General features: G+C 47.6%; 1 protein-coding gene across 2 annotated transcripts; it reads right to left on the bottom strand.

Moving 5' to 3' along the window:
• Positions 1-1011: 1011 nt before the first annotated feature.
• On the bottom strand, positions 1012-19028 carry LOC122542361 (protein Wnt-7b-like). 2 transcript variants are annotated; one of them, XM_043680055.2, is made up of 4 exons: positions 18139-19028; positions 8681-8907; positions 4715-4986; positions 1012-1881 (listed from the first exon to the last, which is right to left on the bottom strand). In XM_043680055.2, exons 1-4 carry the CDS (start codon positions 18207-18209, stop codon positions 1402-1404), a joined length of 1050 nt encoding a protein of 349 aa, XP_043535990.2. In that variant the 5' UTR covers positions 18210-19028; the 3' UTR covers positions 1012-1401. The 2 variants fall into 2 exon arrangements, with proteins under 2 accessions (XP_043535990.2, XP_087841408.1); XM_087985282.1 differs by having other exon boundaries at positions 4727-4986.
• Between the last annotated feature and the right edge of the window lie 7126 nt (positions 19029-26154).

Below are 26154 nucleotides of genomic sequence, written 5' to 3'. Positions count from 1 at the left end.
TCCCCTCCTTCAAACACTCCAAGTACAGGGACAATACACGGTTAGTTACAGAATAAAGCTCCCTCCATGCTGAGGAGAAAGTGAGGACTGCAGATGCTGGAAATCAGAGCTTAAAAATGTGTTGCTGGAAAAGCGCAGCAGGTCAGGCAGCATCAAAGGAACAGGAGAATCGGCGTTTCGGGCATAAGCCCTTCTTCAGGAATGAGGCTGGAGCCTCGGGGCTGGAGAGATAAATGGGAGGGGTGGTGGAGGTGGGGGGAAGGTGACTGAGAGTGCAATAGGTAGATGGAGGTGGAGGCATTGGTGATAGGTTGGAGGGGAGGGTGTAGCGGATAGGTGGGAAGGAAGATGGACAGGTCATGAGGGAGGTGGTGGGCTGGAAGGTTGGAACTAGGATAAGATGGGGGGGAGGGGAAATGAGGAAACTGATGAAGTTCACATTGATGCCATGGGGTTGGAGCATCCTAGGGATGAAGGTGAGGTGTTCTTCCTCCAGGTGACAGGTGGTAAGGGAGTGGCGTTGGAGGAGGCCCAGGACCTGCATGTCTTCGGTGGAGTGGGAGGTGTCTCCGGGGCATCCGCACCAACCAGCCCCATTATCCCGAGACTGAACACTTCAACTCCTCCTCCCACGCCGCCGAGGACATGCAAGTCCTGGGCCTACTCCATCGCCACTCCCTCACCACCTGATGCCTGGTGAAAGAACGCCTCAAGTTCTGCCTTGGGACTCCAAGGCATCAATGTGGACTTCAACAGTCTCCTCATTTCCCCACCCTCCACCTTATGCCAGTTCCAACCTTCCAGCTCAACACCGCCCTCATGACCTGTCCTACCTGTCCATATTCCTTCCCACCTATCCGCTACACCCTCCCCTCCAACCTATCACCGTTACCCCCATCTACCTATCACACCCTCAGCCACTTTCCCCCTCACCTCACCCCCCTCCCATTTAGCTCTCCACCCCCAAAGCTCCCAGCCTCATTCCTGATGAAGGATTTTGCCCGTAACGTCACTTTTCCTGCTCCTCAGATGCTGCCTGACCTCGCTTTCACCCAAAGCAGAATGGTCAGTCCAGAATCCTAGTGCAGACAGAATCCTGGTCTCCTCTCCCAAGAGCCTCTGTCATGACAAAGAGGTAACTTGAGGGCAGTCAGAGACCAATCGCACTTACAGACAATCAAAGCCCAGTTGCTGAATTTTAACAGCGGAATGATACCAGCAACAAAACACTCCTTTTATACAATTCCGAACTGACAGCACCTCATTGTAAGGCTGTGCTTAACCTGGAAAGGAGGTTGTCAGCCCAAGGCAGGATGAAATCATAAGGGTCCTGCAATTGTGAGCCACTCTGTGGTTCCCTGGGAGAAGAGAGATCCCATTGCTCCTGGTCATCCCTGTCCCTCAGTTGCAGGTGTAGGCATGAGTCCTCTCACTGCACTGGCTGCACATGACCTGACAGCACCAGTGGAACTTACAGTTACACTGCCAGGTACGGGTATACTGGAAAGTGCTGTACCCACGCCCACAGCAGAGGACCTCACAGCTGCCTGGTTTCTCTGTGCCAGCTCGCTCACAGCGACGTCCCTGTGTACCTATGCTGCCTGTGGCCGGGTTCTTCTCACAGTAGTCGGGCGAGCGCTCAATGTAGACCAGGTCGGTGGGTAGTGGCTTGAGGTGGGGCGTCATCCGTACCTTCAGGAAGGTGGGCTGGTGTCCCCGGCCTGCCAGCATGGGCTCCACCTGCACTGCCTGCCCGTACTTGTCCTTCAGGGCAAAGCCCACCTCCCGGAATGCGGGCAGGGTCACCCAACATGTTTTGATGGTGCACGACCCCGAAACCCCGTGGCACTTGCACTCCATTCGCATGCGGTCCTTCAAAACCTGAAAACCAAGAAGGCAGTAAAATCTTATGTGTCGGCTTGAGCAGTTCTCTGCTTGTATCAAACATAGAAATTGCTGGAGGAATTCCAGCAGGGTCTGGAATCATTTGTAGAGAGAAAAATAGACTCATAGAGTCACATAGCACGGAAACAGACCCATTGGTCCAACTTATCCACGGCGACCATGTTCACAAATAAACTTGTCCCACGTAGAGCCATACAGCTGGAAACAGACCTTTCAGTCTAAGCAGTCCATGCTGAACATAACCACAAACTAAACTAGTCCCACCTGCCTGCGTTTGGCCCATATCCTTCCAAACCTTTCCTATTCATGTACTTATCCAAATGTCTTTTAAATGTTGTAACAGTATCTGCATCCACCACTTCCTCTGGCAGTTCATGCCACACACCAACCATTCTCTGTGTAAAACAGTTGCCCCTCATGTCCTTTTTAAAACTTTCTCCTCTCACCTTAAAAATTATACCCCTAGTTTTGAAGTCCCCCATCCTACAGAAAAGACCTTGCTATCCATCTTACCTATGCTGCTCATAATTTGCAGATGACAATAAACTGAAGGGTGCAGATAATAATGTGGAAAATGACAAAAATACTCACAAAGGTAGTAATGTGCTTGCTAGGTGATTATAAATGACAAATGTAATTCAATATAGCCAAATGTAAGGCATCCTCAGTATTTTCATGACTTAACGTTTTGATTCTGAAATTACTCTTCTTCAGAATGGAAAGGTGATGGAAATTATTTTTGTGTGTATGTTTCAAATTCCCTTCCTCAAAAGGCACTGAGTGCAGGATTAGATTAGATTAGATTAGATTCCCTACAGTGTGGAAACAGGCCCTTCGGCCCAACAAGTCCACACCGACCCTCTGAAGAGTAACCCACCCAGACCCATTTCCTGCTGACTAACGTACGTAACACTATGGACAATTTAGCATGACCAATTCACCTGGCCTGCACATCTTTGGACTGTGGGAGGAAACCGGAGCACCCAGAGGAAACCCACGCAGACACGGGGATTAAAACAGAGGTTGATAGGGTTACTAGAGTTGAAAAGAACCTTCTCCGTGAAGATGCTTCCAGACCTACTCGGTTCCTCCAGCAATTTCTGTTTTTGCTTCAGATTTCCCACGTCTGTAGGCCTTTGTTTAATTGTAGATAAATTCTTGATTATCAAAGAGATGAAAGATTATCGGGAGATATACAGAAATGGAAAGAAGAGGTTAAAATCAGGTCTCCCACGATTTTATGGAACAGTGGAGTAGGCTTGAAGGACCGGGATTACAGGGTTTGAGTTGTAAGGAAAGGCTGGGACTTTTATCCCTAGAATTATTGAGGTTTATAAAATTATGAGGGGCATAGATAAGGTCTTTTTGCAAGGGTAGGGGAGTCCGAAATACAAGCGCTGTAAATGTGTCTGCTGCCCCTCGTCTTCCCACCTAGAAGTGACGGGTTTGGAAGGTGCTGAAGGAGGAGCCTTGGCAAGTCACTGCAGTGCATCTTGTAGATGATACACACTTTTGCCGCTATGTGTCGGTGGTGGAGGAGGTGAGTGTTGAAGGTATTGGTCAGGAGTGGGCTGGTGTGCTAGAAGAGACTTTACACTATCAAAACTGATGCCAAAGTGCAAACTTTCACAAGACACAACAATGAACAAATATCAATGGAGAGAGCACAGCTTCAGACTAAGGGGTCTCCCTTTTAAGATAGAGATGAGGAGGAATTTCTCTTCTCAGCGAGTGGTGAGTCTGTAGGATTATCTCCCCTAGAGAGCAGTGGGAGTGTTTGAATATATTCAAAGCCAAGTTAGAGGAATTTTTGATTGATTGAAGGAGTTGAACATTAAGTAACGATACAACAATAACAAATAGCAACAGGATTGAGCCATTCAACCCCTTGAACCTGCGCTGCCATTGAATAGGTCCATGGCTGATTCATCATTCCTCACATCTACTTGCCTGGCTTTTTCCTTGATTCCCTGACTGATCAAGAATCTATCTATCTTAGCCTTAATATACACAAGGACTCTATGGCAAGCAGTTCCAAAGATTCTCAACTCTCTGAGAGAAGAAATTCCTCCACATCACAGTCTTAAATTGGCATCCCTTTATTCTGAGACAATGCTTCTGGTCCTAGACTCCCCCATGAGGGGAAACATCTTCTCAGCATTCACCCTGTCAAGGTCCTTATGAATCTGATATGTCTCAATGATATCACTTTTCATTCTTTCAAATTTCAGGCGGTCAGAACAATTTTTGTGACAGAAGGAAATGGGCATTGATTGGTGGTCAAGTAGACACTGATTGGCTGAGGAGAAAGCAGCTGGGGGAAGTAAAGGGTAATTCAGAACGTGCACAAGGCTTGAATTCTGTTGGAAGAGTAAGGATCTCTGTGTATGAATATCTACTCCTTGTAGCAAGCAAGAGCCAGGTTACTGGCTCAGCTGATTATTTTAAATTGGTGACACTCGGTATTGTTTAGCAAGTGTTTCCCAATCACGGAACCACATCCCAACAGCAGGCATCTTACAAATTGCTGAGTGCACTTGAATTTTGACCTAATGGTGAAAAGCTTCAACCACACGCCTCTCTCTTTTCACTTTACTGAGGTACATGTGATAACAATAAATAAAATAAAATCTTTTCATGCCAGCAGGAGACCATTCTACAATCGTGTCCCACAGCATAGCAGGCTGAAGGGGGACTCTTCTCTGAGGGTTGAGGGTCTTTGGAAATCCTTGCCGCTCCGTTTTCTCCCACACCTGCGCTCGCGCGCCCATTTTGACCAACGCCGTGATATGAAGCCAGCTGCACTGACCTTCCTTCCCACCTCATTGTTGTGCAGGTTCATGAGCCTTCGGGCATGCCGCTTCACCTCACGGGCATTGAGGAAGCGGCGGGAGAAGGCGATGCCATGCTCAATGTCAGCCGAGCAGCCGCCCCATTTCCACCCCTTCTCTTGGTCGTAGTAACCGTGCTTGGCCCGGTCGCAGCCACAGTCCGACAGGTTGCCCTGGCTACAGGCCTGTGTGACCGCGTGGGCCACTCCCGCCGCCATGATGCTGTACGCAAAGGCTGTCTCTTTACTGCCTGGGGAAGAGAACACATCACCATGATTCCTCAGCACAGTTTTCTTTCTGTAGGGAAAGGGATGATGGTGGAGGGAGGTTTTTCAGGATCGAGATAAGTGCCAGAATGCAAAATGTCAAACAAATTAACAAAAGCATCTACAGTCAGAGGTGATTCCACAGTGGTCAGCAATCCCGTGAGTGCTTATAGTAATAAACCTAGAGTCCTACACTACAGAAGAGATCCTTCGGCCTATTAAGTCTGTACTGCCAAAATACTATAGTCCCACCTTCCTGCACTAGGCCTGTAGCCTTGAACATTGTGACAAGTGCTCATGCAAGGACATTTTAAAGGCTTTGAGATTTCCCCCCTTCTAGGCAGTACATTCCAGAGCCCCATCCCCTCTGGGTGAAAACGTTTTCTTCAAATCCCCTCTAAACTCCAACCTTTCACTTTAAAATTATGCCGCCCTTGTTATTGACCCTCTGCCTGAGGGGAACAGCTGCTTTCTATTCACCCTGTCCATGCCCCTCGTAATCTCTTAAACCACTATCAGGTTCCACCCCCTAACCTTTCCTGTTCCAAAACAAATCTGATTGGAGGCAACTTGCTGAGCTCAAGATGTGGCCCATTTACACTTGCTAGAAGCAACACAGAGAGAGGGCCAGAAGTACCTCAGGTAAGTGTCTTTCTTCTGTACTATTTCCCAGAAGCACTGGCAGAAGGGTAGTGGAGTGACTGTATTCGCTTCTGTGTAGGAATAGACCCAATTATTTGTGGAATAACTTCCCCATCCCAGGGATCACTTTAATGAAATGTTGCTGTAGTGCCCCTTTGGATGCAATGTTGTAAGCATGGGTCCGCTCCCCACTCAGGTGGATATACAAGGAAGAGCTGGGAGGTTCTCCCTGTTGTCCAGGACATTACTCATCAAGTTTGGTCTTTAATTTGCTTTGATTTATGATTGTCACGTGTACCTAGGTACAGTGAAATGTTTTGTTTTGTGTGCATTTCAGGCAGATTATACAAAGATTACAGGGTGATTGAACAGAGTGAGGAATACACAGTGACAGCTGCAGAGAATGTGCACAAAGAGTGGGATCACCATTAGATTTAAAATTTGAGAGGTCTATTCCAAAGTCTAATAAAACGGGGAAGAAGCTGTTCTTGAATTTGTTGGCCCTGCTTTAGGAAGTCAATTATTAAAGTGAAGAGGGTTCCTGAAGAAGGGCTTATGCCCGAAACGTTGATTCTCCTGTTCCTTGGATGCTGCCTGACCTGCTGCGCTTTTCCAGCAACACATTTTCAGCTCAGAAAAGATTTGCCAGGAATGGTGGGTTTGAGCTTTAAGGAGAGGTTGAATAGGCTGTGATATTTTTCACTGGACCGTAGGAGGTTGAGGGATGACCTGAGAGAGATTTATAAAATCATGGGCATAAGTAAGGTGAATAGCAAGGGTCTTTTCCCGAGGCTGGGTGACTTTAAAACTGGGGGGGGGCATATTTTTAAAGTGAGAAGAGAAAGATTTATAAAGGGCATGGGGCAACGTTTTTACATAGAGAGTGGTTCATGTGTGGAATGAACTGCCAGTGGCAATGGTCGATGCGGGTACAGTTACAATGTTTAAACGACATTTGGATAAGTACATGAATAGGAAAGTTTGGAAGAATGTGGGCCAATTGCAGGCAAGTGGGACTAGTTCAGGTTGCAAACATGGTTGGCGTGGACTGGTTGGACCAAAGGGTCTTTTTCCATGCTGTATGAGATGGGCAGAATGCTTTTGTAAAAACATGACACTTGCAAGTGTTCATTGAGAGTTTGTATGTCTGGGCATGGAGCACCAAAGGTTGGCATGTAGTTGTTGAGAAGGTAGATGTCACATTTGCCTTGATTGCTAAGGGTCTGGGGGACAGGAATAAAGAAATGGGACTGCATTTGCACAGAGTTTCGGTGAGACCACAGCCGGGACATGGGGTGCCTTTTCTATCTTCAGGAAGGATATCCTTGTGTTGCAGGTGACGCAGTGATAGTTCCCATGGTCCCCAAGGGCCTGGGTAACTTGAGCTGATGTTCTTTGGATGGTAGAAGAACGAAAGGGGAATCTCATCGCAGAAGATTCTGAAGTGGCTCGGAGAGAGGAAGGCTGACAGACTTGTACTCACTGGGTGGGAAATCTAAAACGTGGGATTCAGGGGAACACAGTCTCAGGATGAGGGGATCAGCAAATTAGGAGTGAGCTGGAGAGAAGTTTTTTCACTCAGAGGCTTGTGAATCTTTGGAATTCTGCAGCCCCAAGGTTATGGAAGTTCCACCGTTGGGCTGGGATCGATGGAGTTTTGGTCTTTCGGGAAATCAAGGAGAGCGAGAGGGAAGTTGGAGTCAGAGTCCAGGATCAGCCACGATTGTACCGAATGGAGGAGCAGGCTAGAGGGGCCAAATGGCGTATTGGTGTGAAGTTGGAGATGTAAATGCTCACCTTCTTGGATTTGAGAGGTGGGCTCTGCCTCCCCCTGGGCCTCAGTTGAGCTGACAGGCATGATGCTGAGCAGTGACTAAGATCAGGGTTTGTAAACATAGCCCTGTTACAAAAACTCTGCTTAGAGTCTGGTTAAACCTGTCCAAACCCTAGGCATCTGCACTCAGTGACAGTCCCTTCTAGTGGAATGTATCAACTTTGGAGAAGGCACTGTTGACTGACCAGCACGCCACACACTGCTAAACCTACAAGGTTAGGTCACATAGACTGGGCTTGTCTTTCCTCACATATCGAGGATGAAGGGCCAATCTATTCAAGGGGTTTAAGGTGATAAAAGGCATCATTCCACCCACACCTCAACCCTCCAAAAAACAGAGGGAAACAGTTCTCTTGATCTCACCTGCCAGCTCCCATCATACATAAGAGGTTACCTTATTGAAAGAGCTGGGATTCTCAGGGAGCTTGATAGAGAGTTGTGCAGTGGTTGTTTCCCCTTGTGGGAGAGCTTCAGACCAGAGGGGCATCATCTCAGAATAGGGGGTCGTCCATTGAAGATAGAGATGAGGATCAATTTTTTCTGTCGGAAGGGAGTGAACCTATGGAATTCTTTTCTGCAAAGGGCTAAGAGGAATGGGTGATTGAGTATATTAAAGGGTGAGGTCGGGAGATTTTTAATCAGTAAGGGGGATTCAAGGGTTATGGGAAAGAGGCAGGAAGGTGGAGTTGAGGATCATCAAATCAACTATGACCTAATTGAATGGCGGAATGAACTCAATAGGCTGAATGGCTTCCTTCTCCTGTTAAGTCTCCTGGCTGTGTAATTGATTGTTGTATAAACCTGTCTGGTTCACTAATGTCCTTCAAGAAGGGAAATCAGCTGTCATTACCCTGGCTTGGCCTACAGGTAACTCCAGGCCCCATAGTAATGGTTCAAACTCTCTTAGCGCTGACCCTCCGACAGTGCAGTGCTGCCTTGGCACTGACACTCAAACAGAGCAGCTCTCCCTTAACAGCGACCCTCTGACAATGCAGCACTCCTTCAGCACTGACCCTCCGACAGTGTGGTGCTCCCTCAGCGTTAACCCTTCAACAGTGCAGCATTGTCTCAATGCTGACCTTCTGACGGTACCACTCCCTCAGTACTGGCAGTGGTGGACATGGCGGGTGTAGATTCTGCGGCCCCAGTCTCTGGACTGAGGCACACAACTGCAGGATGCATGCATGTGATCGCTCACCCACCTATTTTCATCTCATGTCCGAAGACTGTCTTCTCGCCCAGCGAAGTGCAGTTCCAGCGGTTGTACCTGAACTGGTGCTGACACTCATCGAGCCCCATCTGTGCTCCCTCTCCAATCACAATCATGGCATCTGGGCGACTCTGGCAGAGGGCTCGCTGGCGTGGGGCTAGGCCAGGCATCTTATTACAAATGATGCTGGCACCCAGAGCCACCACTGACGGGAAACCACTGTTGGCAAGAGAGCAAGACAGTGAAAATGGGACACAACGAGAGAGGGAAAGCGAGGGAGGGAGGAGAAAAGTTAGTGAGGCAACTGGAAGGAGAGGGAGAAGGGTGGATTGGGAGAGAAGGAGAGAGAGAGAGAAATGGAGGAGACAAGAAAAATTGCTTGAGAGTGAGAGAGATTGGATAGAGAAAATTATGTGTAAAGAAAGGAGGGAATGTGACAGAAACATAGAACTTCGGGAGACAGTAGGCCATTCAGCCCTTCTAGCCTGCTCCATTCCTGGTGACCATCCCCCAGCTCAGCCCATTAGCCCCCACCCCATAACCTTTGATCCCTTTAGCCCCAAGAACTATATTCAACTCCTCAAAAACATTCAATGTTTTGGCCTCGACCACTTTCAATGGCAAAGGATTCCGCTCTCTGAGTGAAAATATTTCTCCTCAGCTCAGTCCTAAGTGGTCTGCCCCATATCCTTAGACTATGAGACCCTAGTTCTGGACTCCTCAGTCATCAGGAATATCTTTCCTGTGTTTACACTGTCTAGTCCTGTTAGAATGTTCTGGGTTTCTGTGAGAGAGGAGGAAGGGTGGCGGAATGGGGAGAATTGGGGAATGAGAAAAAGGGGAAGTAGAGAGAGATGAGGGGAAGAGTTAAGGGGGTAAGGATTCAGTGTGGGGGAAGGAGGGGGGAAGGAGGGAGAGAGGGGGAAGGAGAGGGAGAAACTGGAGAGTGGGGGAAGGAGGGAGAGAGAGGAAGGAGAGAGAGTGGGAGAAAGAGAGGAGAAATGGGGAGAGTGGGAGAAAGACGGGGGGAAGGAGGGGGATGGGGGCAAGTGAGAGGGGATTGGCAGGGAAGGAGGGAGTGGAGGAGAGATGGATGAATTGGTGTGAAGGAGAGCTGGCATAGAACGAGAAGGCGAGAAGGAGTGATACAGAGCGATGGAGAGGCTATGTGAAGGTCAGTGTACTGGATAGGGAGGCAGTGTAAGAGAGAAAGGCAGACACAGTGAGGGTAGAGTGAGAAGCAAGGACAAGGGGAGACAGAGTAGAGCACACATAGAGGTGAGGAAATTCTGAATGAATGTGCCTAAAGGCCCAGATGTAGAGTGAACGTACTGTCACCTCACTGCTGGCAAAGAGGTGAGCAACACAGAGTTGCATTGTTTGTAACCATTCAAACATCTCCTGTGTTTCTCCAGTGCCATCCCAGAAAGCATTGCCCCCTGCTGAAGTACAGTCGATGGGCATTAACTCTGCACTCCCCCTCTGGCGCGAAAGGCATTCAGTATTCCTGACCACAAAGGGAGCTGCATGCTAGTGTGATTGATGGGATCTCACTGTGACCTCTCTATTGTTAAATATCCTCTTGATGACCCAACACAAACCTAACCACTTTGATAGATAGACAGAGACATCCTGTAAAGGTCCAGGCAGGTGCTGGTGGAGTTGAGAGATACAGCTCCACCCATAACAGAGATGCGAATGTTCTTCTGTTACCTCCCACCCTACCTTTCCTACCAGTAATGGCCATGAGACCTTTTGCCTCTGCCTGAGAGGGTAAACAAGGCTTAGTGCCTCTTCTAAGGAGATGGTGCATGCAACAGTGTAATGCTTCCTCGGCACTGACCCTCCAACAGTGCGGCACTCCCTCAGCACAGACTCTCTGACAGCATGGCACTCCATCAGTGCAGACCCTTGACAGTGCCCGCTCCCTCAGCGATGACCATCCGGCAGTGTGACATTCCGTCAGCACTGACTTTCAAAATGGGGCGAAAGTGAGTACTGCAGATGCTGGAGATTAGAGTTGAGAATGTGGTGCACGAAAAGCACAGCAAGTCAGGCAGCTCCTCGGATGCTGCCTGACCCTGCTGTGCTTTTCCAGCACCACATTCTTGACACTGACCCTCACAATGCCCACTCCTTCAGCATTGACCCTCTGACATTGCATTGCCCCCTCAGCGCAGATCCTCCGACAGTGAGACACTCCCTCAGTGCAGATCCTCTGACAATGCCCACTCCTGCAGCGATGACCCTCCCACTGTGCGGCACTCCCTCAGCACTGACCTTCCCACAGTGCGGCACTCCCTCAGCGCTGACTCTCCCACTGTGCGGCACTCCCTCAGCACTGACCTTCCCACAGTGCGGCACTCCCTCAGCACTGACCTTCCCACAGTGCGGCACTTTCTCAGCACTGACTGTCCCACTGTGCGGCACTCCCTCAGCGCTGACTCTCCCACTGTGCGGCACTCCCTCAGCGCTGACAGTCCGACAGTGCGGCAGTTCCTCAGCGCTGACTATCTGACAGTGCGGCAGTCCCTCAGCACTGACCCTCCCACAGTGCGGCAGTCCCTCAGCACTGACCCTCCCACAGTGCGGCAGTCCCTCAGCACTGACCTTCCCACAGTGCGGCACTCCCTCAGCGCTGACTGTCCCACTGTGCAGCACTCCCTCAGCGCTGACTCTCCCACAGTGCGGCACTTTCTCAGCACTGACTGTCCCACTGTGCGGCACTCCCTCAGCGCTGACTCTCCCACTGTGCGGCACTCCCTCAGCGCTGACAGTCCGACAGTGCGGCAGTCCCTCAGCGCTGACTGTCTGACAGTGCAGCACTCACTCAGCACTGACTGTCCCACTGTGCGGCACTCCCTCAGCGCTGACTCTCCCACTGTGCGGCACTCCCTCAGCGCTGACAGTCCGACAGTGCGGCAGTCCCTCAGCGCTGACTGTCTGACAGTGCAGCACTCACTCAGCACTGACTGTCCCACTGTGCGGCACTCCCTCAGCGCTGACTCTCCCACTGTGCGGCACTCCCTCAGCGCTGACAGTCCGACAGTGCGGCAGTCCCTCAGCGCTGACTGTCTGACATTGCAGCATTCCCTCAGTGCTCCTTTAATGCTGATCCTTCAGCAGTGTGGCAGTCCATCAGCACTGATACTGCACCTGATTTGCCCCAAAATTATGGGGTTTAAGTTTCTCATGTTGGAGTCTCGAAGTCACAAACATGAACCTCAAATAACATTGCCGACTGAGCAGTGCACACCAAAGGGTGATAATAGCTGCAATCCAGCCACTCTGCTGTAAGATTTGGGATCTCTATCAGTCTGACGCGAACTGTACTGCACCTGAATTCATTCAATATCCTACCAATAAATTGTGTTAACCAGAGTTCAGGAGTCCCAATGTATAGTGTGGAGGAAGCTTTACTCTGTATCTAACCCTGTGCTGTCCCTCTCCTGGGAATGTTTAATGGTGAAGGTTTATTCTGTATCTAACCCTGTGTCGTCACTGTCCTGAGGGTATTTGTTGGGGACAGTGTAGAGGATTCTTTACTTTGTATTTAACTCTGTGCTGTCCCTGTCCTGGGAATATTTGATGGAGACAGTGCAGCAGGAACTTTATTTCAGTTTACAAGGATAGAGGAGGTCTATCCTCTATGTATCTCAAGTTGTAAAGACTGCCACAATTCTCGCTTTTTCATCGGTGACTGTGTGGCTGGTGCTTAGGCCAGGGAATGGATCAAAAATGTGTCTGTGAGTTGGGGTTGGGGGTGGAGAATGAGTAGACCATTGGCAAACGTTGAAGAGATTTCTGAACGACACATAACTGGGTGGGATTGTGACTTGGAAGATGCAGGAGTCTTCAAAGTGTTTGAGACAGGCTATGAGAGTAGGCAAACACATGGCAGATGCTGTACAATGTGGCTAATTAGGAAATTCTATATAAAACCCAACAGAACTGTGGATGCTGTAAATCAGAAACAAAAACAGAAATTGCTGGAAAAGCTCAGCAGGTCTGGCAGCATCTGTGGAGACAAATCGGAAGGTAACATTTCGGGTCCAGTTCTGAGAAAGGGTCACTCAACTCAAAATGTTAACTCTGATTTCTCTCCACAGATGCTGCCAGACCTGCTGAGCTTTTCTAGCAATTTCTGTTTTTGTGGAGGATGTTCCAGACTTTGGTGTGAAAAACAGAAAGATAGTGTATTATTTAAACGGTGATATTTGGGAATTGTGGATGTATAAAGGGATATCCTAATACGATGAAGGTAGGTGCAACATGCAGTTAGGAAGGCAAATGATATATTAGCTTCCATTGCAACTCGATTTGAGTCCAGGAGTTAGAATGTCTCACTGCAGTTATGCCAGGCCTCAGTGAGAGCACTCCGGGAGAAGTGTGTGCAGGTTCCAGCTTGCTACTTAAGAAAGATGTCCTTGCCACCAAGGAAGTATAATGGAGGTTCACTAGGCTGGTACTGGGAATGGAGACAGTTGAGAGTATGTTGCTGGAAAAACACAGCAGCTCAGGCAGCATCCAAGGAGCAGGAAAATCAACATTTCAGGCCGGAGTCCTTCATCAGGAATGGCAGATCCATCTTATGAGGAGACATTGGTTCCACTGGGCCTGTACTCACTAGAATTGCTAGGGATGGGAGGAGGAGCTGATTGAAACGTATACAGTTCTAGCAGGACCATACCATCTGAGAGTATGTTTCATCTGGTTTGAGGACTCTAAAACCAGGGGGCACAGTCCCAGGATATGGGGCTGACCATTTAAGATTGAGGTGTGGAAATATTCTTCACCCAAAGAGTAGTAACCCACAGGATCCTCTAACACAGACAGCTGTGGAGACCAGGTAACTAAGAAAGCTCAAGAAACAGATTGATAAATTTATAGATTTTAAAGGCATCAAGGAGCAGGAAGAGAAATTAGGGATTGAGTTAGAGGATTAGCCAATATTTGTATTGAATGGCAGAGCAGGCTTGAAGGGCTTCCTCCTGCCCCTTGCCTTGATATTGGTTTATTCAGCTCAGAACAGTAGAGGTATTGTTGGCATAATTCCAGGGTGTATAGGGGAAGGAAACTGCAGGGGATGAGCATAATAGAAATGTGGAGCTTATTCAAGGAACAGTTACTGTATGTCCTTGATAAGTATGTATCTCTCAGACAGTGAGGAAACTGTCAAGTGCAGGAGTTGTGGTTTACTAAGGAAGTTGAATCTCTTGTCAAGAGGAAGAAGATGGCTTATGTTAGAATGAGATGTGAATGCTCAGGGCGATTGAGAGTTACAAGGAAGCCAGGCAAGGTCTAAAGAGAGAGCTAAGACAGCCAAGCAGGGAACATGAGAAGTCTTTGGCAGATAGGATCAGTGATATCCCTAAAGCTTTCTACAGGTATATTAGGAATAAAAGAATGACTAGAATAAGATTAGGTCCGATCAAGGACAGTAGTGGGAAGTTGTGCGTAGAGTCAGAGGAGATAGGGCAAGAGCGAAATGAATATTTTTCATCAGTATTAACACTGGAAAAAGACAATGTTGTCAAGGAGAATACTGAGAAACAGGCTACTAGACTAGATGGGGTTGAGGTTCACAAGGAGGATGTGTTAGGAATTCTGAAAAGTGTGAAAATAGATAAATCCCCTGGGCTGGATGGGATTTATCCCTTGGATTCTTTGTGAAGCCAGGGAGGAGATTGCTGAGCCTTTGGCTTTGATCTTTATGTCATCATTGTCTACAGGAATAGTGCCAGAAGACTGGAGGATAGCAAATGTTGTCCCCTTGTTCAAGAAGGGGAGTAGAGACAACCCTAGTAATTATAGACTGGTGAGCCTTAATTCGGTTGTGGGTAAAGTGTTAGAAAAGGTTATAATCATCTAAAGAGGAATAAGTTGATTCGGGATAGTCAACACAGTTTTGTGAAGGGTAGGTCGAGCCTCACCAACCTTATTGAGTTCTTTGAGAAGATGACCAAACAGGTGGATGAGGGTAAAGTGGTTGATGTGGTGGATATGGATTTCAATAAGGCGTTTGATAATGTTCCCCACATTAGGCTACTGCACAAAATGCAGATGCATGGGATTGAGGGCGATTTAGTGGTTTGGACCAGAAATTGGCTAGCTGAAAGAAGACAGAGAGTGGTGGTTGATGGGAAATGTTCATCCTGGAGTTCAGTTACTAGTGATGTACTGCAAGGATCTGATTTGGGTCCACTGCTGTTTATTATATGCAAATTTATAACTGCCCAGGATGAGGGCGTACAAGGATGCATTAATACGTTTGTGGACGACACTAAGGTCGGTATAGTTGTGGATAGTGCTGAAGGATATTGTAGGTTACAGAGGGACATAGATAAGCTGCAGAGCTGTGCTGAGAGGTGGCAAATGGAGTTTAATGCTGAAAAGTGTGATGTGATTCACTTTGGAAGGAGTAACAGGAATGCAGAGTACTGGGCGAATGGTAAGATTCTTGGTAGTGTGGATGAGCAGAGAGATCTTGGTATCCATATACATAGATCCCTCAAAATTGCCACCCAGGCTGATAGGGTTGTTAAGAAGACATATGGTGTGTTAGCTTTTATTAGTACAGGGATCAAGTTTTGGAACCATGAGGTCACGCTGCAGCTGTACAAAACTCTGGTGCAGCTGCACTTGGAGTATTACATGCAGTTCTGATCACTGCATCATAGGACGGATGTGGAGGCTTTGGAAAGGGAGGATAGTAGGATGTTGCCTGGAATGGAGGGAAGATCTTAATTGAGATATATAAGATAATCAGAGGGTTAGATCAAGTAGACAGTTAGAGCCTTTTTTACGAGGATGGTGATGGCTAGCATGAGGGGGCTTCGCTTCAAATTGAGGGGTGATTGATGTAGGACAGGTGTCAGGTAGTTTTTTTACTCAATAGTTGGGGTATGGAATGTACTGCCTGCAACAGTTATAGACTCACCAACATTACAGATATTTAAATGGTCATTGGAAAGGCATATGGATGATAATGAAATAGTGTAAGTTAGATGAGCTTCAGATTGGTTTTACAGGGCAGCCCTCACATCGAGGGCCGAAGGACTTGTACTGAGCTGTAATGTTCTATGTTCTATAGCACTAAAATGCACCCAGTGCAGAGACTGAGGACAAAGCAGCTCTCTACACCTGAGCCAATTCCCCTCCAAACCTGTCCCTCCTCTTCCAGAGATTTGCAGGCTAGGGTGGATGGCTGTGCTAAATTGCCTGTACTGTCCAGGGATGTGCAGGTTAGGTGCATTGGCCGTGCTAAATTGCCCATAGTGTCCAGGGATGTGCAGGTTAGGGTGGATTGGCCATGCTAAATTGCCCATAGTGTCCAGAGATGTGCAGGTTAGGGTGGTTTGGCCAAGCTAAATTGTCCCATAATGTCCAGGGATGTGCAGGTTAGGTGCATTGCCCGTGCTAAATTGCCCATAGTGTCCAGGGATGTGCAGGTTAGAGTGGATTGACCGTCCTAAATTGTCAATAGTGCCAAGGGATGTGCAGGTTAGGGTGGATTGGCCGTGCTAAATTGTCCCGTAGTGTCCAGGGAAATGCAGGTTAGGGTGGATTGGCCGTGCTAAATTGTCCCGTAGTGCCCAGGGATGTGCAGGTTAGGGTGGATTGGCCGTGCTAAATTGTCCCATATTGTCCAGAGATATACAGATTAGGGTGGATTGGCCATGCTAAATTGCCAAAAGTGTCCAGGGATGTGCAGGTTAGGTGTATTAGCCATGGGGAATGCAGAGTTATAGAGTAGAGGTGTGGGTGTAGATTCGATGGGCCACTGGCCTGCTTCCATACTGTAGGAATTCTATTTTTTGGTGATCAAATATGAAGAGTAAAAGGTCCTTGAAACGTCTGTGTGAACAAGCAAACACAGGTTCCCACCCTCATGCCCCCTTTGAAAGCAGGAAGAATCTGTCAGATAGGACAGAAGGCGCTGGGCTCAGGAATTCACTTGTGGCAGTGGTTAAGGGTGAGCTATGTGAACCAGTAGCTCACACAGTGCATGTGTGGGCGAGCTCCTTGTATCAGGCACTGTACACCCACAGGAACCAATCCTGACAGGCTGCATGGGATTTTTTTAATAAAAAAAATTACCACATCCTAGACCCATAAATTAGACAGCAGCTGCCGGAGAACGCAAAAATGTAAAACCTCCTCTGCCAACTAGCGAGTTCAGATTAACGTCACTCAGTACAAAGGCTAGATGGTCCTGTTCTGGACAAGGGGGTAAAGATTGAAACGTATTCTCTCCCCGATCATACACTCACGGGACAGGGACAGAATGGGGTTAGATGCAGAGTAAAGCTCCCCTACTCTGTCCCCTATCAAACCCTCTCAGGACAGAGACGGCACAGGGTTAGATCTACAGTAAAGCTACCTCTACACTGTCTCTATCAAACTCTCACAGGACATGGACAGCTTGGGGTTAGATAGAGAGTAAAGCTCCCCCTACTCTGTCCCCTATCAAACCCTTACAGGACATGGACAGCATGGGGTTAGATAGAGAGTAAAGCTACCTCTACTCTGTCTCTATCAAACACTTACAGGACATGGACAGCATGGGGTTAGATAGAGAGTAAAGCTACCTCTACCTCTCTACAATGTCTAGCTGGTCACCTTCTTCTCTCATGTCCAGTACTGAGGAAAATTCCTCCAGTGAAATATATGGAAGGCTGAAGCTCTACTCCAACCTGTATTCACAAGCAATGGTCCCCTTGCGCTGTCCGATAAGGGAGTGAAGTTACTGTCACCAGCTTGCTCTGGCACTGACTTCCAGTTTCTGAACTCACACCCCCACCGTCAATAAGATCACACATTTCCACTTTTCTAATACCATCTGTCTCTGCCTTTCTCTCAGCTCAACCCCTCGTCTGTGCCTTTGTTTCCTCCAAACGCAACTTTTCCAAATTACTCTGGGCTGATTTTGCACATTCCAGCATCTGGAATCTTCTTCTCATCCCAAACCCTACTACTTCTGTTCACTGGTGTCCTAACTCTCACTGAAAACCGTTCACCCTTTTCTGCTCACTGACACACATATTTCCTTAGCCCTTCAACACCACCTTTTCAAAATCCTGCAGGAGCTTTACTTTATATCTAACCATGTGGGTTTGATGGGGGACAGTGTAGAGGGAGCTTCACTCTCTATCTAACCCCATGCTGTCCTTGTCTTGGGACAGTTTGTTAGGGGACAGTGTAGAGGGAGCTTTACTATGTGTCTAACATGTGCTGTGCATGTCCTGGGAGTGTTTGATGGGGGATTGTGTAGAGGGAGCTTTACTCTGTATCTAACCCTGTTCTGTCCCTGACTTGGGAGTGTTTGATGGGGTCAGTTTAAAAGGAGCTCTGTGTTTTATTTTCTCTTGAGGTTGTTTTAACATTAAGGACATGGTCCTCAGAGCTGCCCAGATAAATGACTGACAAAAGACTGCGAGAGAGACTTACCCAGCTCCTAAATAGACCATCCCAATGCAGAGGAGAGTGTTGTACATTCCTGGATTCAGCCTCAACTCCATGCTGTCGATCCCTGCATGGATGTTTGCAGGGAGCTGTGTGTGTAGACGTGAACCAGATCACAGACTGACTGAGCCTTCATGCAAGCATAGATTCTCCCCTCTTTTTTCCAACTAGGAGAGGTGCAGGGTTCAAACAATTCCAGAGCCGATGAAGAAACTCTCTCAGCCTCCTGGGCGCTGTCAAGGAGTCTTGGCAGGTCGCAAAGATTCCCTGGCACTGGTTAGAAGGTTTTCCAATCCAAGCTTAGGCAGTCGAGGCAGGTAGCACTGGCATTTCTGATTTCCACTGTCTTCTGCAGGTGCATGTCTGAACTTGGGGTAGAGAACGCACACACTGCACAGAAACCAGTTTCTCTTCCTGATTTCTGTGGGAGGAATCTGGTTTTTTTTTACCCCCAAGGGAAAAAAAGGAGTCCTCCAAATAGTCAGAGGAGAAAGAAAGAAATATCTTTTCCTTCAAGGTTTTGCTGAACGAAACACCGACCAGTTCAAGATCACTGACAGCAAACAGGAGGAGGAAGTTCTGATACAAATTTCTCTTTCGCAGATTTCTTCAGAATTGCTTTACCTCGACACAGAGAGAGAGAGAGAGAGAAAAACGAGTCAAGCTTTCATTGTGCAAATACTTTTGGAGCTTTTACCTGCCTCCACGTTGACCAGAGAGAGCAAAAGCAAAACATTTGTCACAGTTAGAAAGAAAGCCTCACCTCAGAGTTAACCAATAATCAGATTAACAGATTAGTTCCTCAGGTAGAGAGGGAGGTGCTTTGAAATCTCCGTTCTGTAGCTGGAGTCTGATTAATTGCAGCCTTCCCATTGCTCGGTACTTCTGAGACGTTCAATAGTTTCTCTCTCTCTCTTTCTCTCTCTCTCACCCCCCCCCACCCCGACCCCAATCCCCCCGCCCCCCACCCACCCACCACCACATCAACCTCCCTTACCCAACACACAGATACATTCTTTTCTCACGAAGTCAAGCACCGCCCAGGTAAATGCAGTCTCTCCCACTGCATTGGCAACACGTGTCGGAAAGGGAGGCGGTGTCCTAGGGAGGTAGACAGAGGGAGGGAGGAAGAAAGAGAGAGAGAGAGAGAGACAGGTGGGTAGGGAGAGACAGACGGACGGGCAAGTGGATAGAGGGGGAGAGAGACACAGAGATACCAGGGAGGTGAATATAGAGGGAGCGAGACAGAGGATCATGCAAGTGAAGAGAGAGAGAGAGAGAGACAGGCAGGTGGAGAGTCTAGAAGATGGAGGGAGGAGAGAATAGAGAGAGGAGAGGATCGTTAAAGGGTTTAAACAGAGACATTTAGATAGGGAGTGAATAGAGAGATGGAGGCTAGAGGGAGTAGGATAAAAGGTGTGTGGGGCAAGATGTTAGAATGGTAGAAATGGGGAGGTGAAGAGAGGAATAGAGTTGGGAATAGAGTAAGAGAAGTAGAGAGAGTTAATGGCACAGAAAGAGAGACAGAGAGACAGAATAATAGAGATGGGGACAGAGATGATGGGGAGAACAGTGAGATAGAGAGAGAGACAAGGTGAGAGGGAGGGGTATAGCAAGAAAGGGAGATAGAAATGGGATGATAGAAAGAGAAGGAGATGGGGATAGAGATAAGGAAAGAGAAGAAGAGAAAAGAAGGGAGAGACACAAATAAGGGAATGAAGAGGTAATTGAGAAAGGAAGTAGGCCTAGAGAGAGCATGAGGGAAAGTGGCAGGGATAGAGTTAGGTATAGGAAGAGAGAGGAAAGGGGGCGAGTGAAATTCCCTGTAAACCCTGTAACAAATATACCATTTTGGATATGGCTGTGGGGAATGAAGCCGTGGGGTACAGGTCTCTGGTACAGAGTCTGTCCCTGTTGCTCAGAAGGGAAAGGGGCAAGAGGAGTAGAGTATTAGTCATTGGGGATTCCATAGTTAGGGAGACAGATAGGAGATTCTGTGGGATCGAGAGAATCGCGGTTGGTGTATTGTCTCCCAGGTGCCAGGGTCTGTGATGTCTCAGATCATTTTTTCGAGATCCTTAAGGGGGAGGGGTAGGAGCCCCAAGTCATGGCCCACATAGGCACCAATGACATAGGTAGGAAAAGGGATGGGGATCTAAGGCAGGAATTCAGGGTGGAAGCTTAGAGCTAGAACAAACAGAGTTATCTCTGGTTTGTTATCCGTGCCATGTGCTAGCGAGGCAAGGAATAGGGAGAGAGAGCATTTGAACATATGGCTACAGGGATGCTAAAGGAGGGAGGGATTCAGAAACCTGGATAATTGGGATAGGTGGGGTCCCTACAAACAAGATGGTCTACACCTGAACCAGAGGGGTACCAATATCCTGGGGGGAAATTTGCTAATGCTCTTCGGGAGGGTTTAAACTAATTCCGCAGGGGGGATAGGAACCTGAATTGTAGCTCCAGTGTACAGGAGGTTGAGTTTAGTGAGGTCATGAATAAGTTTTCAAGGTTGCAGGGGTGTACTGGCTGGCAGGAAGGTGATTTAAAGTGTATCTGCTTCAACGCTAGGAGCATCCAGAATAAGGTGGGTGAACTTGCAGCATGGGTTGGTACCTGGGACTTCGATGTTGTGGCCATTTCGGAGACATGGATAGAGAAGGGACAAGAATGGTGGTTGTACGTTCTGGGGTTTTGAAGTTTCAGTAAGATCAGGGAAGGTGGTAAAAGAGGGGAATTGTTAGTCAAGGACAGTATTACAGTGGAAGAAAAGACGTTTGAGGACTTGCCTACTGAGGTAGTATGGGCTGAGGTTAGAAATAGCAAAGGAGAGGTCACTCTGTTGGGAATTTTCAATAGGCCTCCGAATAGTTCCAGAGATATAGAGGAAAGGATTGCAAAGATGATTCTGGATAGGAGAGAAAGTAACAGGGTAGTTGTTATGGGGGCTTTAACCTTCCAAATATTGACTGGGAATACGATAGTTCAAGTATGTTAGATAGGTCAGTTTTTGTCCAGTGTGTGCAGGAGGGTTTCCTGACACAGTATGTAGACAGGCCAACAAGAGGCGAGGCTAGATTGGATTTGGTACTGAGTAATGAACCAGGCCAGGTGTTCTATTTGGAGGTAGGTGAGCACTTTGGTGATAGTGACTACAATTCAGTTATGTTTACTTTAGCGATGGAAAGGGATTGGTATATATCACAGGGCAAGAGTTATTGCTGGAAGAAAGGCAATTATGATGCGATTAGGCAAAATCTAGGATGGGGAAGGAAGCTGCAGTGGATGGGCACAATAGAAATGTAGAGCTTGTTCAAGCAACGACTACTACGTGTCCTTGATAAGTACGTACCTGTCAGACATGAAGGAAGTGGTCGAGCGAGGTATAGAAGGATAGGTTAGTAAATTTGCGAGGATATTTACCAGGATGTTGCCTGGTATGGAGAGAAGGACTTATGAGGAAAGGCTGATGGACTTGAGGCTGTTTTTGTTTGAGAAAAGAAGGTTGAGAGCTAACTTAATAGAGGCATGCAAGATGATCAGAGGATTAGACAGGGTGGACAGTGAGAGCCTTTTTCCTCGGATGGTGATGGCTAGCACGAGGGGATATAGCTTTAAATTGAAGATAAAGGACAGATGTCAGAGGTAGGTTCTTTACTCAGAGTAGTAAGGGCATGGAACAATAGTGGACTCACTAACATTAAGGGTATTTAAATGGCCATTGGATAAATACATGGATGACAATGGAATAGTGTAGGTTAGATGAGCTTTAGATTGATTTCACAGGTTGGTGCAACATTGAGGGCCGAAGGGCCTGTACTGCACTATGTTCTATGAGGGTGATAGATAGGTGGAGTGGAGAGCAAACAGAGTGAGTGAGGGATAGCTAGGGAGGGGGAGAGAGAGAGAGAGACAGGTGAAAGAGATAGCAGGGACAGAGAGAGAGAGAGAGAGACACAGTGGGGAGATAAAGAGGAACAGTTAGAGAGGAAGATGCAGACTGAGGCAGTACAGTGTGGCAAAGATTACGAGAAAGTGAAATTGAAAGGGAGGGAGAGGTAGAGAAAAAGATAAATAGAGGGAGTAAGGGCGAAAAAGAGTGGGATAGAGAGGTAGTGAAAAGGTGGGAGAGATATAAAGAGACAGTGAGTGAGGGAGACAGAGCAGCAGTGAGAGGGATAAGAATATGTTGTGGTTGTTGCTTATCCCAGCAGGAACACCGCAGTGTACAGTTGGTTCTGCTATAACACGACAGTTCCGTTCTTGTGTAATCCCATGTTATAAGAAAATCGTGTAATAATAACACCGTTTAAACTAATGGGATCAGAATCGCATTATAACAAAACATGCTTTAAAAGTTCACGCTTTAGAAACAGTGTCCCCAATTCATCAATCATGTTGTAGAGAATTAGCATTAACAAAACAGGCATTATAGCGGAACGACCTGTAGATATTTTCCTAAGCAACTTGTTCAGAGATGCTATTACCCACCTCAGGAGTAGTTTGGACTTGAACGCAAGTCTCTTGGCTCAGAGATAGAGATACTACCACTGTGTCAGCAGAGCCCAACTCCTCAAGATGGTGTCCCAGGCCAAATGTGCTTCATCAATTACCTTCCCTCCTTCATATGGTCAGAAGTGGAAATGTTCACTGATGATTGCACAATGTTCAGCACCATTAGCATCTCCTTAGATTCTAGCGCAGTCCATGTGCAAATGCAGTCTGTGTCCAAATGCAGCAAGACTTGGACAATATCCAGGACTGACAAGTGGCAAGTTACAATCACACTACACAGAGAGAATCTAATCATTGCCCCTTTGACTCTCAATGGTGTTACCATCACTGAATGCCTCAATATCAACATCCAGGGGGTTACCATTGACTCGATACTGAACTGGATCTAGCCAGATCAATACCGTGGTTACAAGAGCACATCAGAGGCTGGGAATCCTGCAACGAGTAACTCCCCTCCTGGATCTCCCCCACAGCCTGTTCCATCATTGACAAGGCACAAGTCAGGAGTGTAATGGAATTCTCCTCACTTGCCTGGATGGGTGCGACTCCAGCAACACTCAAGAAGCTTGACACCATTCAGGACAAACCAGCACCTCCCATTCAATCGACACGCTGACCCCCACCTTAAATATTCACTCCCTCCACCACCAACACACAGCGGCAGCAGTGTGTACTGTCTACAAGATGTACGGAAGCAACTTCCTTCTAGAAGCAGTTTTGAAATCTGCTACGTCCTTAAAATGGATCTCCAATGCTACTCCACAGGTTAAATACGATATAAACATTTCAAACTCCCACGAAGTATCTGTCCATCAAGTGTTTCAGACAGCATCAAGGGAGCTTTGCACTTTATCCAACTCCATGCTGTCTCTGTCCAGTGGGGTTTTTAAGTCAGAATAGTGTCAAGGGAGCTTTACTTTCAGTTTCCAGATTAAAAATGTAGGGTGAGGTGTACTCTGTATATAATCCCATATTGTATCTCTCTTAAGTATGGGAGACAGTGTAGAGGTAGCTTCAACCTGTATCAAACACTGTGCTATCCATGTCCTGGGGTATTTGATTGGGACAGTATCAAGGGAAAATGTAGACAGAACTTTGCTCTCTATCTAATCATGTTCTATCCTTGTCCAGGGAGTGTTTGATTGTGACAGTGAGGATGGAGCTTTACTCTCTATTTAACCCCATGCTGTCCCTGTCCTGGCAGTGTGTGATGGGTGACAGTGTGGAGGAGGCTTTACTCTGTATCTAACCCTGTGCTGTTCCTGTCCTGGAATATTTGATGGAGAACAGTGTAGAGAGAGCTTTACTCTGTATCTAACCTCGTGCTGTCCCTGTCCTGGGAGTGTTCGATAAGGATGGTGTAGAGGAAGCTTTACTCTGTATCTAACCTTGTACTGCCCCTGTCCTGGGAGTGTTTGATGACGAAACTGTGGAGGGAGATTTAATCTCCTATCAGCCCATGCGCATGGATCCAAATCCTCTGCAATTTATTAGTAATTTATTCTAGTTCTTATGGATTGAGTTTGCTATTCTTTTGATTAGTCCCTGGCCTAGTCAGTGGTGGAAGAGCGACCAGGAAGTTTCGAGTTGTTGTTCTCCCAGTCTGTAACCCAGTGGTAACTGAACAGACCAGTATATTCCCACTGACTCTCGCTGGCTCTCTCCCCTAGCCTACTGCGCAGCACCTGCAGCTGATCAGCAGAAAGCTGACCAGAGGCTTGACGGCTGAGGCCCAGGCAGCAGGTAGGTGTCATAACGCAGTTTACAACTTCCTGCTGTTTGCCGAGGCTGATAACAGCCAGGCTGGGTAAACACAAGACCCAGCTTATCAGAGCATTCACAATAATGAGGGCCTTGTTCACCAGGCAGCCCTGCTTGCACCAGGCATTCAGCTACAGGGTCACCTGGGGACTCTTAGAACACTGGGCACCTCTGCTAGTGATGAGACCTAGGTGATTTCAACAAAGCTGCCCCGAAACCTGGCTATGGCCTATTCAACTGTGGAAGGCTTCACAGCTCTCAATGTCAGCCATGTTGAAGCCTCCCTAACTGCATTCACTAATTGAGTGACTAGAGATTGTTACATTGGTTGTTTCTCCCCCTCCCTCTGTCGGTGTTCTGTCCCTCGCAGGGAGATATCTGTACATTCACTGGTGTCTCTCAGTACCCTCTTCCGTCTCTCGCCCTCTGTCAGGGAGATAACTGTAAACTGACTGGTGTTTCTCTAGTCCTGTCTCTCTCAGGGAGATATCTGTACACTGGTGTGTCTCAGACCCCCCTCTCTCTCTCAGGGAGATATCTGTACAATGACTGGTGTCTCTCAGTACCCCCTTCTCTCTCTCTCACTCTCACACACACACAGTACCACCTTTTTTCTCTCTCTCTCTCTCTCTGCCTACCTGCCACAAACTCTCACTCTCTGTCTGCCTGCTACACACACTCTCTCTCCCTGCCTGCCTCTCTCTCTCTAGCTCTCTCTGAGAGCTATCTGTCCACTGACTGGTGTCTCTCAGACCCTTGTCCCTTTCAGAAAGGTATCTGTATACTGACTGCTGACACTCTGTCTCTCCCACCCCATCTCTCTCTCTCTCTCTCTCTCTCTATCAGGGAGATACCTGTACACTGACTGGTGTCTCCCAGTCCCCTCTCTGGTTTCCCTGAGATCTGTCTCTCTCCCTCTCTCTCTCTCTCTCTCTCTCAGACCCCAGAGACAGTGCAGTGTGAACAAGATCTGAGCATTAACCAGCTCAGGATCTGGGTGAGGAGGACTGGGAGACATCTACTAGCATGGAGAAGGTTCTTCTCAGCTGGAGTGGGATGCAAACCTTCCCCCACCTCAGGGTGAACCAATCCCCAGAAAGTGGAAGAGCCAGATTGACTGTTGGTTCAATTCCAAGTGTCCTGAATCCCGCCTTGCTGTCAGTTTGAATTTGCAAAGTGGTTGAACATTGATGCACTGCTGTCACCTTGTGGCATTTGCAAGCATTACTTAATGGATTAAGACCTTAAGAGATAGGAGCAGTAGGTGGCCATTTGGACCCTCGAGCCTGCACAGTAAAATCATACCTGATCCAACACTCCTCATGTCCACCTTTCTGCCCTTACCCGGCAACCCTTGATTCCCTGATTGAGCAAGAATCCATCTCTCTCAGCCTTAAATATACACAAGGACTTGCCTCAATAGCTGTCTGTGGCAAGGAATTCCAAACAATCACAACCCTCTGTGAAAAGAAATTCTTCCTCATTTCAGTCTTGAATTGGTTTAACCCGAACCCCAGTCCCTTTATTCTGAGCTGATGCCCTCTGGTCGTAAACTATCCCATCACTGTATCTAATTCACACACGTTTGTCCAGATAGTGTTCACTGCCTTAGCACCTTCTCAAACACCTTCACCCCCTTCGTCCACAAAGTACATGGTGAGGAATTTAAATTCATTTAATCAAACCTTGACATATTGCCAGTCTTGGTGGTAGTGACCATGACAA

The sequence above is a fragment of the Chiloscyllium plagiosum genome, unplaced genomic scaffold (assembly GCF_037043375.1).
Source record: "Chiloscyllium plagiosum isolate Xiang-an unplaced genomic scaffold, Cpla_swu_hap1 HiC_scaffold_51, whole genome shotgun sequence".
Taxonomy (NCBI): domain Eukaryota; kingdom Metazoa; phylum Chordata; class Chondrichthyes; order Orectolobiformes; family Hemiscylliidae; genus Chiloscyllium; species Chiloscyllium plagiosum.
This window is presented reverse-complemented; position numbering and strand designations above follow the sequence as displayed.

Excerpts from the sequence above, each read along its gene's own strand:
- LOC122542361 (XM_043680055.2), bottom strand. The coding sequence starts at position 18,209 with ATGGAGTTGAGGCTGAATCCAGGAATGTACAACACTCTCCTCTGCATT. Across the intron at positions 8,908-18,138 it reads ATGGTCTATTTAGGAGCTGG|TGGTTTCCCGTCAGTGGTGG; the intron begins GTAAGTCTCTCT and ends TCTTGCCAACAG. Across the intron at positions 4,987-8,680 it reads CGGACATGAGATGAAAATAG|GCAGTAAAGAGACAGCCTTT; the intron begins GTGGGTGAGCGA and ends TCTCTTCCCCAG.